Genomic DNA, 17,230 nt, shown 5'->3' on the forward strand with positions numbered 1-17,230 from the left:
TAAAGCAGTAAACTTCTCTTGATCTAACCAGAAGAAGCAAAAGAGAATTGGAAATGACTCTATGATTCTTGCCACCCGGTTTCATGCTGTAGTGCTACTCTTCACTTTGGGAACTCCACTTGAAACACCAGTGATTGGAAAATCCCCTGAAGCCACTACCCCTGGGTAGTTACCACTCGCTCAGATATCTCTGTGTATGTTAACAAGATTACCATACCCCAGATAAGCTGTTTATAAAGAGCATTTATGTTTAAGGTACACTTTTTTTCATAGCTACTAAAGATTTTCATTCTGCTATCCATAGGACATACTTTATTTATTTATTTATTTACTTACTTACTTAATTATTTTTTTGAGACGGAGTCCTGCTCTGTCGTCCAGGCTGGAGTGCAGTGGCGCGATCTCAGCTCACTGCAACCTCCACCTCCCAGGTTCAAGCAATTCTCCTGTCTCAGCCTGCGGAGTAGCTGGGACAACAGGCACACCCGGCCATGGCCGACTAATTTTTGTATTTTTAGTAGGGACAGGGTTTCCCATATTGGTCAGGCTGGTCTTGAACTCCTGACCTCAGGTGATCCACCCGCCTGCCACCCAAAGTGCTGAGATTACAGGCATGAACTACTGCACCTGGCCAGGACATACCTTAAATTCTTAAAACTTGTAACCATTTCTTATTTGTCACAAGATCGAGGAGAATAGTATACAGTGTAATGAAGTTCTAAATTTTCTTTCAGATGTTTACAGGTTTCTCTTTTATATCTTTAATATGTTATTAAAGTTTAAATGTAGAAAGGTGGTTTTTTTTTTTAGTGCTAACCTAAATAATTTTCTGTACCATTGTAGAAACAAGTTAGTATATGAAAACTTAATTATTACTAAATAATTGCCTAATATTTGTTCATTTAATCTGCTTTTAGTCCTAGCCTTGAATTCTTCCAGAAAGTATAGTTTTGATTAGTGAAGAATAGCTTGAATATTTTCTTCTATTACCATATTTTACTGATTTTAAGATACATAATTTTGCAAATTTTGACATCTCTGACAGCTAGATACATCTTAAGGTTACTGATATGTCATAATTTAATTGGTAGTTAGCTCTTATTTGTACATAGAATGGTGTATCTTAAAGTTAATGGATCTTAGAATTGATGAAATATGATAGAACGCATTCGTAGTATCTATACTTCAGTCAACTTTATGAGGAGGATTCTGGGAAGGTGGCAGATATGAAGCATCTGCCTTCCTGCCTAGGCAGCAGTTGCGCTGGCAGAATCAGACTGATGGAACTATTTTGGAACTCTGGAGTCTAATAAAGGCTGGCAGTTTCCAAGGGAAGGCATAGACAGTAGATTGTGGTTAATACCGGTCAATTTTAGTTCTTAATGCAGTAGCAGCTACTCATCCGCCTTCTCCAACCACTAGGGAGAAAGCTGTGTGTTCCTGGAGTGGCTTACACACAGCCTGTAGCATCCAGGGTGGGCAAAAATAAGCCTGTTTTCCAAAAACAGGAAATTTTTTGTATTTGTGCTCTGATCACTGATTGCTGCTTCTAATCATAGAGGGGCAAAGATATGGCAGCCATTGTTGTTATAACTCCCCCCATTGCAAAAATGGGTAAAGGAATTTAATAGACATTCCTTCAAAGATATAAAAATGGCCAATGAGCACATCAAAAGCTGCTCAACATCACTAATCATTAGGGAAATACAAATCAAATCTACTAACATGATACCACCTCATGCCTCTTAGGATGACAATTATAAAAAAAAACAAAAACAGAAAATAACAACTGTGGGCGAGAATGTGGAGAAATATGAACTCTTTTGCAGTGTTGGTGGGAATGTAAAATTGTACAATCATTGTGGAAAATGGTCTGGTGTTTCCTCAAATAGTTAAAAATATAATGATCCTATGATCAGGCAATTTCACTTCTGGGTATATACTCAAAAGGATTGAAAGCAGGGTCTCAGAGATACTTGTGTCTCCATGTTTTTAGCAGCATTATTCACAATAACTGAGATGTGGAACCAACCCAAGTGTCCATCAGTAGATGAATGGATAAGTAAAATGTGGCATATAGACACGGTAGATATCATTCAGTCTTAAAAAGGAAGGACATTCTGGCACATGCTGCAATGTAGATGAACCCTGAGGACATTATACTGTGTGAAACAAACCAATCACAAGAAAACATACTGTGTAATTCCACTTATCTGAGATACTTAGGGTAGTGAAAATCGCAGATACAGAAAGTAGAATGGTGGTTGTTAACACTTGGTGGGGAGGGTGGAATTGGGAGTTGTTTAACAGATATAGAGTTTCAGTTTTGCCCTATGAAAAGCGTTCTAAAGGTGGATGGTGGTGGTGATTGTGCCATATAAATGTACTTAATACCACTGAACTCTACTCTTAAAAATTAAGATAGTAAATGTTATGTATATTTTACCACAAGAATAATTTGGAGGGAAAACTATTTAGGCCATTCATAAATACTGTGTTTATATATGTCCTGGCAATAAATTTATTCCATTTCATACAAATATTTTGTTATGTGTCTGTGCTGTGATTTAGCTGGCTCTATTAATTTGCTAATGATGCTGTAACACAAACTGGATGACTTAAACAACAGAAATGTATTCCAGTTCTAGAGACTGGAAATCTGAAATCTAGGTGTTGATAGGGTTGGTTGCTTTTGAAGGCTGTGAGGGAGAGAATGTTCTATGCCTCTCCGTAGCTTCTGTGCTACAGGCCTTCCTTGGCTTGTAGATTACATTCTCCCTGTGTCTTCATGCATCTTCCCTCTCTACACATCTGTCTCTCTGTCCAAGTTTCCCCTTTGTATAAGGTCACCAGTCATATTGGATTAGTGTTCAACTTAATGACCTCCTGATCACTGTTTGCACGTAAGGTCACATTCACAAGTACTGGGACTTCGACATCTTTTGGGAGGACACAATTAAATCTGTAACACTGGACAATAACTTTATAAACATTTATGTTATTTCCAGTTTTTGTGTGTTTAAGTTAGCTTTGTGGGGAATATTCTTGTATATATATCCTTTGTGTTTTTGTGATTAGAAATAGATTTGTGAGGTCAGAGGATACACACAATTTTGCTGTACATTATGAAAGTAACCTCCAGAAAGTATATGCCTGTTTATAGTCCCACTGTCAGTGTACAACTACGCACCCATTTTCCACACCTAAACAACACATTGGTTTTTAAAATCTTCTGAGTCTTTGTCAATCTTTTTATTGTTTTTGTTTGAGTAGGGTTTCATCCTGTCACCCAGGCTGGAGTGCAGTGGCACAGTCATGGCTCACTGCGGCCTTGACTCCCCAGGCACAAGTGATCCTCCCACCTCAGCCTCCCAACTAGCTGGGACCACAGGCATGTGCCATCACACCCAGCTAATTTTTGATTTTTTTTTGTAGAAATGAGGTCTCACTATGTTGCCCAGACTTTTGTTTGTTTATTGCAGTGAAAACAGTGAAAATTTACCGTCTTAACCAGTTCTAAGTGTACAGTTCAGTAGTGTTAAGTATATTCACATATTTGAATATAGATTCACAGATGGCCAGAACTCTTCTCAGCTTGCAGATCTGAAACTCTATCCCTATTAAAATAACTCTTCATTCTCCCCTCGCTACAGCTCTAGGCAGTCACCTTTCTACTTTCTGTTTCTGTGAATTTGACTACTCTAAATACTTCATATATGTAGAACCATACAGTATTTGTCTTTTTGGGACTGGCTTATTTCACTTAGCATAATGTCCTCAAGGGTTATCCACATTGCAGCATATGACAGGATTTCCTTTATTTTTAAGACTGAATAATATTCTGTTGTATGTGTTTATGTTACATTTTGTATTAGGGTTTGGAAAGATTAGAAAAAGATAAGAATGTAGGATAGGTACTTTGGGACCAAAAGGTTGGGGGTTTCATTCTCTCCATCTCAGACAGTGCTTTTTCTGAGACCAAGTTTCGTTCTTGTTGCCCAGGCTGGAGTGCAGTGGCAGTCTTGGCTCACTGCAGCCTCCGTCTCTCAGGTTCAAAGATTCTCCTGCCTCACCCTCCCGAGTAGCTGGGAATTACAGGCGTGTGCCATCACACCTGGCTAATTTTGTATTTTTAGTAGACGGGGTTTCACCATGTCAGCCAAGCTGGTCTTGAACTCCTGACCTCAGGTGATCCACCCGCCTTGGCCTCCCAAAATGGTGGGATTACAGGCATGAGCTACCATGCCCGGCCTCAGATAGTGCTTATGCCTACTGTATCTTAGCTTATTTATTTTCTGTATTTTCTATTAATAATACATCTCTGTTCCTCAGAATGCTTTTCCTTTGCCTTCCCAGCATTATCTTCAAACTGTTAGACTGGTCTTCTTGTGAAAGACTGTCTTTTAGGATTTCTGGCATTCGATTTATGTTTTCAAGGTGGAAATAGAACAGTTGCCTTAAAAGAATTTTTCAGCAGGGAACCCCAATAGTTGACATTTGGTACGTTTTGGTTATTTGGTCGTGCAGTAGGTGCTTGTGGAACACGCCACATAGTTTTGTTACCACTCTAGAGCTTCAAGGCAGATAGGATCAGATTGAGAGATGTGTGCGACTTCTCGGGTGAAATCAGCTGTTTACCGGAGCCAGTGATCAACTTCTATCACAAAATGCCCAGGCTTGGAGTTACACTTTTTGTGTGGTTTATTCTTGGGGGCTGTGCTTAATTCACATAAAAAAGCAACTTAATTAAAATTAGCCTGTAGAATTCCATAATCGTGATGATTGTGATGAGAAATATTTTACGTGCTTTGTTTGAATTATTTCGTTTAATCCTCCTAGCAACCCTGTGAGATAAGTTGTATTATCCTGATTTTACAGATGAACAAACCGAGGCTGCTAGAAGTTGGTAGTGCCAGGGTTTGAAGCAGGCGGACTCCAGAGCCTCTCTCCTGCCTCTCGTGCTCTGCTCCTTCAGTAGCTGGAGGTGCCATTGCATGTTGCAGGCCAGGAGTCACAGTATACACAGACTATCTTTTCTGTATAATGAGCAAATTGAAGTGCCAATCATTTTCAAATTCTTGGACTCTTTAGGAAAAAGACTTCCACCTGGTGGAGCACCGTGGCAGGTTGCCTCAGCGTGGGAAGTCCCATGTACTTCCGTTCAGGTGCTCAGGAATTTGGAGAGCCGGGATGGTGGAAACTTGTTCATAACAAGCCCCCAACGATGAAACCTGAAGGAGAGAAGTTGTCTGCCTCTACTTTGAAAATAAAAGGTACTGTTGTGAGAACAGTACAAAAGATGCTAGTCAGACCAGAGCCAAGCGGGTGTGAGCCCAGGAGACACTCCTGCTTCCACTGGGCATGGCTTGCATGCCTCTCTGGAACTACTCTGCTTAATACTTCTGTGATGACACTTGTGTGTGTGCTAGAAATAAATGCCACAGAAAAACATTTTATCACTTCCTAATCAAGCTATCAGTTTTATAAATTTCCCAGGGTATCTGAAAGGTTCAATGTTTTCCATCTGGTTTTTGTTTTTAAACTTCTCACAAAGGTGAAAAGATGTTTTAAAATTCCCTTAATAAATAACATGATGAATTCCCATGTACCTTCCACCTCACTTTGACATTAACTCCTGACAGTCTCATTTGATCTAAATCCTCAATGCTTTCCCCCAACCTTCCCCATTCTTACTGTTGGATTATATAGAAACAAATCTCAGGAATCAACATTTCATTCCTAAATATCTTAGACTATCTCTAAGAGATCAGGATTCTTTCCTTTTTGCAGCCTGACCATAATGCCATTTTCACATTTAAAAAGATGTTAACAGTAACTTCTTACTATCACATATTGATCTGGTTTTATGATCTAAAAAGTTTTTAATGAGCTTTTAAATTTTTATATTTATTTGCTTGTTTGTTTGTTTGTTTATTTATTTGAGGTAAGAGTCTCACTCTGTCACCCAGGCTGGAGTGCAGTGGTGCAATCTTGGCACACTGTAACCTCTCCCTCTTAGGTTCAAATGATTTTCGTGCCTTAGCCTCCCAAATAACATGCCACCATGCCCAGCTCATTTTTAAAAAATTTTTATTAGAGATGTCTTTTGCCATGTTGGCCAGGTTGGTCTTGAACTCCTGACCTCAGTCTTTCCACCTGCCTTGGCCTCACAAAGTGCTGGGATTACAGGGTGAGCCACCGGACCAGACTGATGAGCTTTAATATAATTGGGAAGAAAATCAAATAGTACTTAAGGGTGTAAAGTATGAAAGTTCCCCCTCCTGCCTATTGCCTGCAATTTGATTTCCCAGAGTAACCACTGTTGTCTTTTGTGAATACTTTCAGAAATGATCTCTGCAGATTTAAGCATTTTCTTACTTTTTAAAAAAAGTAAAATGGACTCATACTATATGAGTTTTCCATTTTTGCCACACTTACCAGTATGTCTTGGACATCTTTCCCTGACAGTACATGTAGATTTACCCTATTTTATTTCATTACATCCATTATATAATTATGTGATAATTTGTTAAACCATTCTCCTGTTGATGAACATCTTGGTTGTTTCTACCTTTTTGTTGTTTTATTTATTTATTTTTTAATTAAAACATTTAAAAAAAAATAGAGATAGGGCCTCACTATGTTTCCTGGGCTGGTCTTGAACTGTTGGGTTCAAGTGATCCTCTGGCCTCTGCCTCCAAAAGTGTTGGGATTACAGGCGTGAGCCATCATGCCTGACCTTTTGTTACTTTAAACAGTGCTGCAATTCTACAAATTTGTGTACATATGAAAATGTGATAAATTCCTGGAAACAGAGTTTCTACATCAAAGGGCATATTCATTCAAAATTTTAATCAGGATTGCCAAATTATCCTCTAAGAAACTGTAATAAGGCCGGGCGTGGTGGCTCATGCCTGTAATCCCAGTACTTTGGGAGGGCAAGGTGGGTGGATCATCTGAGGTCAGGAGTTCGAGACCAGCCTGGCCAACATGAGGAAAGCCCATCTGTACAGAAATACAAAAATGAGCTGGGCGTGGTGGTGCATGCCTGTAATCCCAGCTTCTCAGGAGGCTGAGGCAGAAGAATTGCTTGAACCCGGGAGGCAGAGGTTACAGTGAGCCGAGATCACACCACTACATTCCAGCCTGGGCAACAGAGCAAGACCCTGTCCAAAAAAAAAAGTGCCCATTGAAATGCCCATGAAAATGCCCATTTCCCCATACATTTACTGAGCTTTATCAAACTTTTTTTTTGGCTCACTGCAGCCACCACCTCCTGGGCTCAAGATCTGCCCACCTCAGCCTCCCAAAGTGCTGGGATTAAGAGCGCCTGGCTAAACTTTTAATGTTTACCAGTTCCAGTAGGTGAAAGACAGTATTTATTTGTTTAAATTTGCAGTATAACTTCTTTTTTCTCAAGAGAGATCTAAGTCTTTCTTAGTTTAGGGCGTTCATTGAACATTTCTCTTTATTGAACATGATACTATGCATAATGATAAATTAGCAAAGGAAACTAAAGTTGAGTAGTTATTTTAAAATTTAGATATGGGTTGAGCAATCCAAATCTGAAAATCCAAAATCAAAAACACTCCAAAATCTGAAACTTTTTGAGCACCAACATAACGTTAAAAGGAAATGCTCATTTGGAGCATTTCAGATTTTGGATTTCTGGGTTTGGGATACTCAGCCCATAAGTATAATGCAAATATTCAAAAATCCGAAAACATCTGAAATCCAAAACATGCTTGTGCCCAAGCATTTCAGATGAGGGATACTCAGCCTGTATTTATTCTTTCCTATCAGCCTCAAAACCAACTTTAGATCCCATCATTACTGTTGAGGGACTTAGAAAACGAGCAAGTCGGAATCCTGTGGAATCTGCCATGGAATTAAAAGAGAAAAGGTCTCGAACTCAGGAAGCAAAAGACATTAGAAGAGCCCAGAAGGAGGCTGCTGGCTTTCTTGACAGGAGCACGTCTTCTACCCCTGTAAAATTCATAAGCCGAGGCCGCAGGCCAGATGTGATTCTGGAAAAAGGTGAAGTGATTGACTTTTCCTCCTTGAGCTCCTCTGACCGTACCCCGCTGACAAGCCCATCTCCTTCTCCTTCTCTGGATTTCTCTGCTCCCGGGACACCTGCCTCTCATTCTGCCACGCCTAGCTTGCTTTCAGAAGCAGATCTGATTCCAGATGTGATGCCCCCACAAGCCTTGTTTCATGGTAAGACTTTGGTTGCTTTGGTCTTTTATTTTGGGTATTCTGTGGTATAAATGTACAAGTTTTCACCCTGTGGGCTGTGTGCTCTGCATTTCTTCCTTCCCATGCCTTGATGACACTGTTTTGTACTCTGCACAGATGATGATGAGATGGAAGGCGATGGAGTCATAGACCCAGGGATGGAGTACGTCCCACCCCCTGCTGGGTCAGTAGCTTCTGGGCCAGTGGTTGGGGGCAGAAAGAAGGTCAGAGGCCCTGAACAGATAAAGCAGGAGGTAGAGAGTGAGGAGGAAAAACCCGACAGGATGGATATTGACAGTGAAGACACAGATTCAAACATGTCTTTGCAAACAAGGGCTAGAGAAAAGAGGAAGCCTCAGCTGGAGAAGGACACAAAGCCGAAAGAGCCCAAGTATACTCCCGTGAGCATCTACGAGGAAAAGCTCCTGCTCAAGAGGCTGGAAGCTTGTCCTGGTGCTGTTGCCATGACTCCGGAAGCTCGGAGACTGAAGCGCAAACTGATCGTCAGACAAGCGAAAAGAGATAGGGGATTACCACTTTTTGACTTGGATCAAGTTGTTAATGCTGCTCTTCTGTTGGTTGATGGGATTTATGGAGCCAAAGAAGGAGGAGTTTCCAGACTTCCAGCTGGACAAGCCACGTACAGAACTACCTGTCAGGACTTCAGAATCCTTGACCGATACCAGGTGAATGCAAGCACCTGCTATAAAGCTGGTGGGGGCAGGAGTGGAGGTGGGGCAGGGAGCACCAGGCATTGGACACGGTTATGCTGTGACCTTTTAAATCCTGAGTAATTTGGGAAGAGGAAAGTAAAGTGCAAGGGAAAAAAATACAAAAATCGCTGGGCTTTATTTTTCAGAATTGTTCATTATAAGTACACTTGAATATATTTGAGTTTTTCTTTTCCTTTGGGCATTCAAACATAACCTGTAAGTTTGCTTCATCTGTCTCTCTCTCTCTCTGAGGATAGCTATACATGGCTTGTGTCATAGCTTTGACAAATTGGTTGAGACCATGACAGTGGCTCAGACACTGTGCTGCACAGGATCTGGAGGTGTGCAGACATCTGCGTAGGACAACATGAAGAAATAGCAGCCAAGGGATCAGTGTGGTATCAGTGTTGCTCAAAGGATGGTCAGTGGAACCCAAGTTTCGTGGATGCTTCTGGGAACAATTAATTCCACTTAGAACTACCTGCATACACTCTGGCACTGGGAGGAACAAGAGGCCTTATTTCCCTATATCTTTGCTAGCACTCAACACTAACCAGACTTTACGTTTTGCTAATTGGCTGGCTGTAAAGTGAAATCTTGTTTTTTATTTACATTTCTTTGGTTACAGGTGAGGCTAAATTTCCTGGTTGTTTCTTTGTGAATTGCCTGTTTGGAGTTTGCACGTTTTTCTCTCTTCTTCTCTGGAAGCTAGTGGGATCTGCTCTTCATTGCTGGTGTTCTGGTATTATTCAGTGATGTGCCATATGTAGGGCTTATGTCTTTCCTTGTGCTGGACATGTGGTGTGTGGGCCCTTTCAATTTGAAACTTTCTTTCCTGAGTATGGAAAATTCTTGATTTCCTATTTTCTATTTTTTCTGTTCTCTCATTTTAGAACTCCCCATTATTTGGATATTGGACCCTGTAGGTAAAAGTTGGCAAACTTTGTCTGTAAAGAAATAAGTATTTCTGCCAGATAGTAATTACTTTAGGCTTTGCCGGCCACAAAATCTCATTCGCAACTCCTCAACTCTGCTGTTGTGATTGGAGAGCCATAGTGAATGAGTGTGGCTGTGTTCCAGTAAAACTTTACTAAAATGGGCAGCGGGCTGGATTTAACCTGTGGGCTGTAGTCTACCAAGATTCCTACTCCAGATAGATCCTCTTTTTCTTTTTTCTCCTAATTTCCATCTTTCCTGGGAAGCACAGTATTAACTGGCCAAGTGGGGAGGGCCCAGGCTGACTCTCCCTGTATTCGGTACAGTACTCCCACCCTTGGCTTCCTGTGTCCAGAATCTACCTCTTGAGCCTTTCCAGTCTTCTGCCTGTGGAGGGAAAGATCATTTCCTAGATGTGGGCAGTATAATGACTATAGGGGTGTAATTGGAGGCTTTAACCTCCTAAAGAGCCTCTTAATCATAGTCATACCCCCAGGCTCTAAGCCTGGTGCCTTGGATGACTACACTTCCTTGAGGCTGTGTTTTCTAAATCACCCTGCTTAGCTTCACCAGTGGCTTAGGTATTGACTTTCTTTGGTTGTTAAGTCATTTGCTGCTTGTTCATATGCTTTTGTTAGTCATCTATTCACTTGTTCTTTTTTTCTTTTTGCGACATGGTCTCCCTCTGTCACCTAGATTGTAATGCAGCGGCACAACCACAGCTCATTGCAGCCCCGAACTCCAGGCTCAAGCAATTCTTCCACCTCAGCTTCCCAAGTAGCTGGTATTATAGGCACACACTACCACACTCAGCTAATTTTATTTTTATTTTTAGTAGAGGCAGGGTGTTACCATCTTGCCCAGACTGGTCCCGAACTCCTGGGCTCAGGTGATTGCTTCAGCCTCCCAAAGTGCTGGGATTACAGGCATGAGCCACTGTGCCTGGCCAGTATTCACCTGTTCTTTGTTCTTGTGGGCCTGTTTAGTGCCTACACTTAATTTTTAAAATTGTTTAAGATGTGTCATACAGATAGAAGGTGGCATAGAAATATGGGATAGTTTAGATATTAATAAAATAAATGCCCATGTATTCATCTTCTGGATAAAGAGTGTTGTAAACACCTTAGAAGTCTCCGGTGTACTTTCTCTTCCCCTGAGAGGAAGCCACTTTGACTTACAGTGTTAATTATTCATTTGCTTTTTAAATGTGTATGTCTCTAAAAGATATACTTTTAGTTTAAAAAAATACTGAGTAGCAAGCACAAATCTAGCTGTGTAAGGAAATTGCCACTATTAGATGAAGTTTCCTGGAGAAGATAAACTAAATAGTCATTCTGGGACATTGTTGTGGGCTGAATTGTGTCCTCCTAAAGGATATGTTGAAGTCCCAACCCTGGTACCTATGAATGCAACCTTATCTGGAAATAGGCCCTTTGCAGATATAATTAGCCAAGACCACCAAAGATTGCTGGCAGCACCAGGAGCTAAGAGAAAGGCATGGAACAAATTCTCCCCTAGTGCATACCCAAGAAAGCATAACCCTGCCCACACTGTGACTTCTGACATTTGGCCTCTGAAACTGTGAGACAATAAATTCCTGTTGTTTTAAGCCACCCAGTTTGTGGTGCTTTGTTCCTATAGCCCCAGGAAACTAATACTTACAGAGATGTTCTGGCTTCAGCTTCCATGAACCCCTTCTGGGGAAGTCACTGGCCAAGGTCACTAGGGAGTCCTGGGAAACATGAGGCTCACCATAGTGTGTGCATCAACCAGGGCTGTGATGTATACCAGAGATACGGCAGAAATCTGGGCAAAGGAAGTGGGATCCTCTGTATTTCCTGCCTGAGCTGACAGCTTTCTTCCAGCTTGCAGAAGGTCAAAGCAGTTATTTGTGGAGTGAGCGTCATCAGCTGGTCCTTGGGGTGGGCATGGGTGGTGTACAGGAGGCTCACCCGTACATGGTGAAGACAAGCTGAGCATAGATAAGATTCTGGGCCACAACGCCGTAGGGTTAAAAGATGGTCAGTGGCAGCAAGGACTTAAGTATGATAGCCTCAGTATGTATTAGAAATACCAAAATTGTTAGAAATAGATAATTGGTGCTGCGAAGAAAAGTCAGCACAGAGACAAAAGATCTCTCAGCAAAGCCATCTTTACTTTCTGTAGAAAGGGTGCTCAATCGCAGATAGAACAAAAGCAAGAGCACACTTGAACAAAGGAAAAGCAGACATGTTTATCCCTTAACGCATTTGGGTCGTCCTTACTGCTGTGTCCTGCATCCATTGGCTGGAGCGGGACCTCACAATCTTAAACTGGTACCCGATTTGCTAATAGCCTAAAACTTTCCTAAATAGGTAAGTGCAGAGAAGAACAAAGAAGTTGCTTACAAAAGGTTTAAGGAAGCAATAACATGTCCAAATAAGGAAGGGACATGGACTGTGGAACGTGCCGGTGAGCATGTCCAGCGGTTACATAGGATAGGTCTTAACAAAGAGTTATTAGCACAAGGCAAGGAGGCTTGAAGAAAGCTAGTCTTTAAAAGAAACTATTATTTCTAACACTTAGGATTTATTCTTTAACAAGAAGGAAAACTTTGAAGAGGAAACTTTCTACATTCTACAGTATGTCTGCCTATGGGTCACACTTGTTCACCCTTTGTTGTGAAACTCAGCAGGGGTGCTGGGATCTCCCCTCACTAGAGATTCTTTTGCCATCCTCTGTATTTGATCTCCTGTTTCCTGTGGCCCATCTTTACCTTGTTATAGGTTTATTCCCTTGTTCTTAATGGATTCCAGAGAAAAGCTGCATGGGAAGTAAAATTTGAGACCTACATACTGAAAAGACCCTGATTAAATGAGGTTGAACCTGGAATTCCATACACAGCCACATTGTCTAGGTGAGACCTCTGTTGAGGACCACTGCACTTCCTTTAGGTCTTTCCTTTGAATCTAGTCAGAGTCCCGGGGAAGAATCTTCTGCGCTCAAGATGCTGGTTGCCAAGTGGGGGAAGAGGGACCTTAGCATTCAGCTTGTCAGGTACTCACACCTCCGCCCTCCATCTGGAGCCCCTGTTAGGCCTTCTCTAGAGATCAGACCTCCTGGCTTCTGGGGGAGGGCGGCCACCCGGCAAGAGGGAGTAGAGGGATCTAGGGATTATACTGCTTTCCACATGGCGTTTGCCTGCTCCTTATTTATTCTGTTGTCCCATTTGGTCCCAGTTCCAGAGGAATCTGCTGCTGCTGCCTAGATTTTAGCAGGTTCTGCAGTATAGATTGGGTTAGTTCTCATTTAACTTACCCAAAGCCACTTCGGGATTTTGGTGTTAAATCAGTTACTGTTTGTCCATCTGCTTAGCAGTTACTGTTCTAATTAAGTCAGCTTGTGTAGTTTCAGTGGGATTTCGGGAAGTAGTAAAGCTTTATATGCTTGTGTTTTAACCTGGTCTTAACTTGGAATTTTAGTATAAATTTTAATGTATTTACACAGGGGGTGGCTATAAATGCATTTATTCAATCCATACTCTTGTTTTATATTTATTCTTTGAATATATTCATAGCTATAAATTTCTCAATAAGTACTGCTTTAGCTGTGATTCTTGACTTTTGAAATGATGTGATTTTATTTCCAATCAGTACTTGGCATTTTGTAATTTTTCTCATTATTTCCTCTTTAACCCAAAGGTTATTTAGTTCTGTTTTTTAGTTTTCAGATACATGAGAATTTTAAGCTATGTTTTGGTAATTGATTTGATTTCTAATGTTGTGTTATGATCAGAGAAAATAGTCTATGTGATGTTGATTCTGTACCATAAAGAAAGTTATACATTCTATTTTTATTCCTTTTACAGGTCCTAACTTAAGATACATTTATTTTTCCTTATTCTTTTTTTTTAATATCATGTGGTTGTCCCACCAAACAAAATGTACATTTTCATGCATTCATCTCTTTTTTCTTTTGTGTTGCTTATTTAAATGACATAAATCTTTACTAAATTATTCACTCATCCCATTGTTTCTTTCTAGATTAATTTCTTGCTGGATTGTTTCTGTAACAGTTCTTTAAAAATATGGGCTTTTTGAGGTTAATTTTGAAAACTTAGGACTAAGAATATCTTCATTTCACTTTTTCATTTAAATGATAGCAGTCATATAAAATTGTTACTTTGTTTTTTCCATTGATATTTTGAAATTATGACTTCATTATCATCTCACATACAGTGTCACTCCTGAGAACCCTGGTACTGATAAGAAATAGACATTTTTGACTGGGCGCAGTGGCTCATGCCTGTAATCCTAGCACTTTGGGAGGCCGAGGCAGACAGATCACTTGAGGCCAGGAATTTGAAACCAGCCTGGACAACGTGGTGAAACCCCATCTCTACTAAAAATAAATAAATTAGCCAGGCCTGGTGGTGCATGCATATAATCCCAGCTGCTTGGGAGGCTGAGGCTTGAGAATCATTTGAACCAGGGAGGCGAAGGTTGCAGTGAGCCGAGATCATGCCACTATACTCCAGCCTGGGTGATAGGGCGAGACTCTCTCTCAAAAAAAAAATTTTATTTGTTTCTTATCAATTAAGTGGCCTCCTTGTTTTATTCTCCCATCTCCTAAAACTTTCAAATTTTTCTCTTTGTTTTTGATCTTTAATTAGTGCGTGTTAAGTGTCTTTTATTTTCTCTTTTTAAAGCTTTATTTTCTTTTTTCTATTTTTTTTATTTTCCAGCACATCCAAAATGCAGAAATTGTGTTTGTTCTCATTTGTCTTACTTGACAACTCTGTTCTTTTGGTCAGAGGTATTTTATATGCTTCTTGGCATTTATCCTGCTTGGTGTTCACTGAGCCTCCTGAATGTGTGGTTTGGTGTCTGACATTAAATTGGGGATATTCTCAGTCATTATTGCTTCAAATATTTCTTCTATTCCTTTCTGTCTTCTAGTATTCCCATTGTGTGTTTATTACACCTTTTGTAGTTTTCCACAGTTCTCGGATAGTCTGTTTTGTTCTTTTTTTTTTATCTTGTTTGTCTTTGCTTATCAGTTTTGGAAGTTTTTACTGACAAATCCTCAAGTTCAGAGATTCTTTACTCACCTGTGTCAGTCTACAAATGAGCCCATCATCAAAGGCAGCCTTCATTTTGGTTACAGTGTTTTTTATCTCTAGCATTTCTTTTTGATTCATTTTCAGAGTTTTTGTCTCTTTGTTTTAATTGCCCATCTGTTCTTGCATGTTGTATACTTTGTCCATTAAGCCCTTAACATATTAAACATATTATAGGCATACCTTGTTTTATTCACATTGCTGTATTGTACTTCGCAGATACTGCATTTTGTACAAATGGGAGGTTTGTGACAATCTTATGTCGAGCAAGTCTGTTGGCACCATTTTTCTAGTAGTGTGTGCTTACTTTGTGTTTCTGTGTCTCATGTTTTGGTAGTTTTTGCATTATTTCCAACTTTTTTCATTATTGTTGTATCTTTTATGGTGATCTGTGATCAGTGATCTTTGATGTTACTTATTGTAATTGTTTTGGGGCACCGTGAACCACACCGATATGAGATAATGAACTTAATTGGTAAATGTGTGTTTTCTGACTGTTCCACTAACCAGCTGTTCCCCATGTTTCCCCCTCTCCTTGGGGCTCCCTATTCCCTGAGACAAAAATATTGGAATTAGGTCAGTTAACCCTACAATGGCCTCTAAGTGTTCAAGTAAAAGGAAGAGTTATACTTCTCTCACTTTAAATAAAAAACTAGAAATGATTAAGTTTAGTGGGGAAAGCATTTCAAAAGCAGAGATAGGCCGAAAACTAGGCCTCTTGTGCCAAACAATTAGCTAAGGTGTGAATGCAAAGGAAAAGTTCTTGAAGGTCATTAAAGGTGCTGCTCCAGTGAGTGCACGACTGATAAAAAATCGAAGTAGCCTTATTGCTGATATGGAGAGAGTTTGAGTGGTCTGGATAGAAGATCAGCCACAATATTCCCTTAAGCTAAAGCCTAATCCAGAGTAAGGTCTTAACTCTTTAATTCCATAAAGGCTTAGAGAAGGGAGGAATCTACAGAAGAAAAGTTGGAAGCCAGCAGAGGTTGGTTCATGAGGTTTAGGAAAGAAGTCGACTCTATAACACAAAAGAGTGCAAGATAAAGCAGCAATTGCTAATGTAGAAGCAGCAACACGTTATCTAGAAGACCTAGCTAAGATCATTGATGGAAGTGGCCGCACTAAGCAAGATGTTCACTGTAGATGAAACAGCCTTCTATTTGAAGAAGATGCCACCTAGGACTTTCATAGTTAGAGAGAAGTCAGTGCCTCGCTTCAGAGCTTCAAAAGACAAGCCAACTGTCTTGTTAGGGGCTAATGCAACTGGTGACTTTCAGTTGGAGCCAATGATCATTTACTCTTCCAAAAATCTTAGGGCCCTTATAAATTATCCTGAATCTACCCTGGCTGTGCTCTATAAATAGAGCAACAAAGCTTGGATGACAGCATATCTGTTTACAGCATGGTTTACTGAATATTCTAAGCCCACTATTGAAAGCTACTACTCAGAGAAAAAGATTATTTTCAAACAATTGCTGCTCATTGTCAATGTACCTGGTCACCCAAGAGTTCTGATGGAGAGGTTTAAGATTAGTATTATTTTCATGCTTGCTAAAACAACATCCATTCTGTAACCCGTGGATCAAGGAGTAATTTTGACTTTAAAGTCTTATCATTTAAGACTTTTTGTAAGGCTATAGCTATTATAGATAGTGATTTCTCTGATGGATCTGGGCAAAGACACTGAAACCTTCTGGAAAGGATTCACCATTCTAGATGCCATTAAGAACATTTGTGATTCATGGGAGGAGTCAAAATTTCAGCAGTCACAGGAGTTTGGAAGAAGTTGATTCCAAGCCTCATGGATGACTTTTGAGGGTTCAAGACTTCAGTGGAAGAAGTCACTGTGGATGTAGTGGAAAGAGCAAGAGAACTAGAATTAGAAGTGGAGCCTGAAGATGTGACCGATAAATGTGATAAAACTTGAATGGATAAGGATTGCTTCTTACGAATGAGCAAAGAAAGTGGTTTTTTGAGATGCTATCTACTCCTGGGAAAGATGCTATGAACATTGTTGAAATTTCACAACAAAAGATTTAGAATATTGCATAAACTTAGTTGATAAGTTAGTGGCACAGTTTGACTCAAATTTTGAAAGAAGTTATGTTGTGGGTGAAATGCTATCAAGCACCATCACATGGCCGGGTGCAGCGGCTCATGCCTGTAATCCCAGCACTTTGGGAGGCCAAGGCGGGCGCATCACCTGAGGTCAGGAGTTTGAGACCAGCCTGGCCAACATGGTGAA

General features: G+C 40.3%; 1 protein-coding gene across 1 annotated transcript in view; it reads left to right on the top strand.

Moving 5' to 3' along the window:
• The window catches only part of CSRP2BP (CSRP2 binding protein), a 49,577-nt gene that overhangs the window by 12,473 nt on the left and 19,874 nt on the right, over positions 1 to 17,230 (top strand). The window contains exons 4-7 of the mRNA XM_011962921.1: positions 5,092 to 5,273; positions 5,323 to 5,325; positions 7,804 to 8,220; positions 8,356 to 8,924. Coding sequence (XP_011818311.1) covers positions 5,092 to 5,273; positions 5,323 to 5,325; positions 7,804 to 8,220; positions 8,356 to 8,924 — 1,171 coding nt within the window. The remainder of the gene's footprint in view (positions 1 to 5,091; positions 5,274 to 5,322; positions 5,326 to 7,803; positions 8,221 to 8,355; positions 8,925 to 17,230) is intronic.

Source organism: Colobus angolensis, unplaced genomic scaffold (genome assembly GCF_000951035.1).
Source record: "Colobus angolensis palliatus isolate OR3802 unplaced genomic scaffold, Cang.pa_1.0 Scaffold117, whole genome shotgun sequence".
NCBI lineage: Eukaryota > Metazoa > Chordata > Mammalia > Primates > Cercopithecidae > Colobus > Colobus angolensis.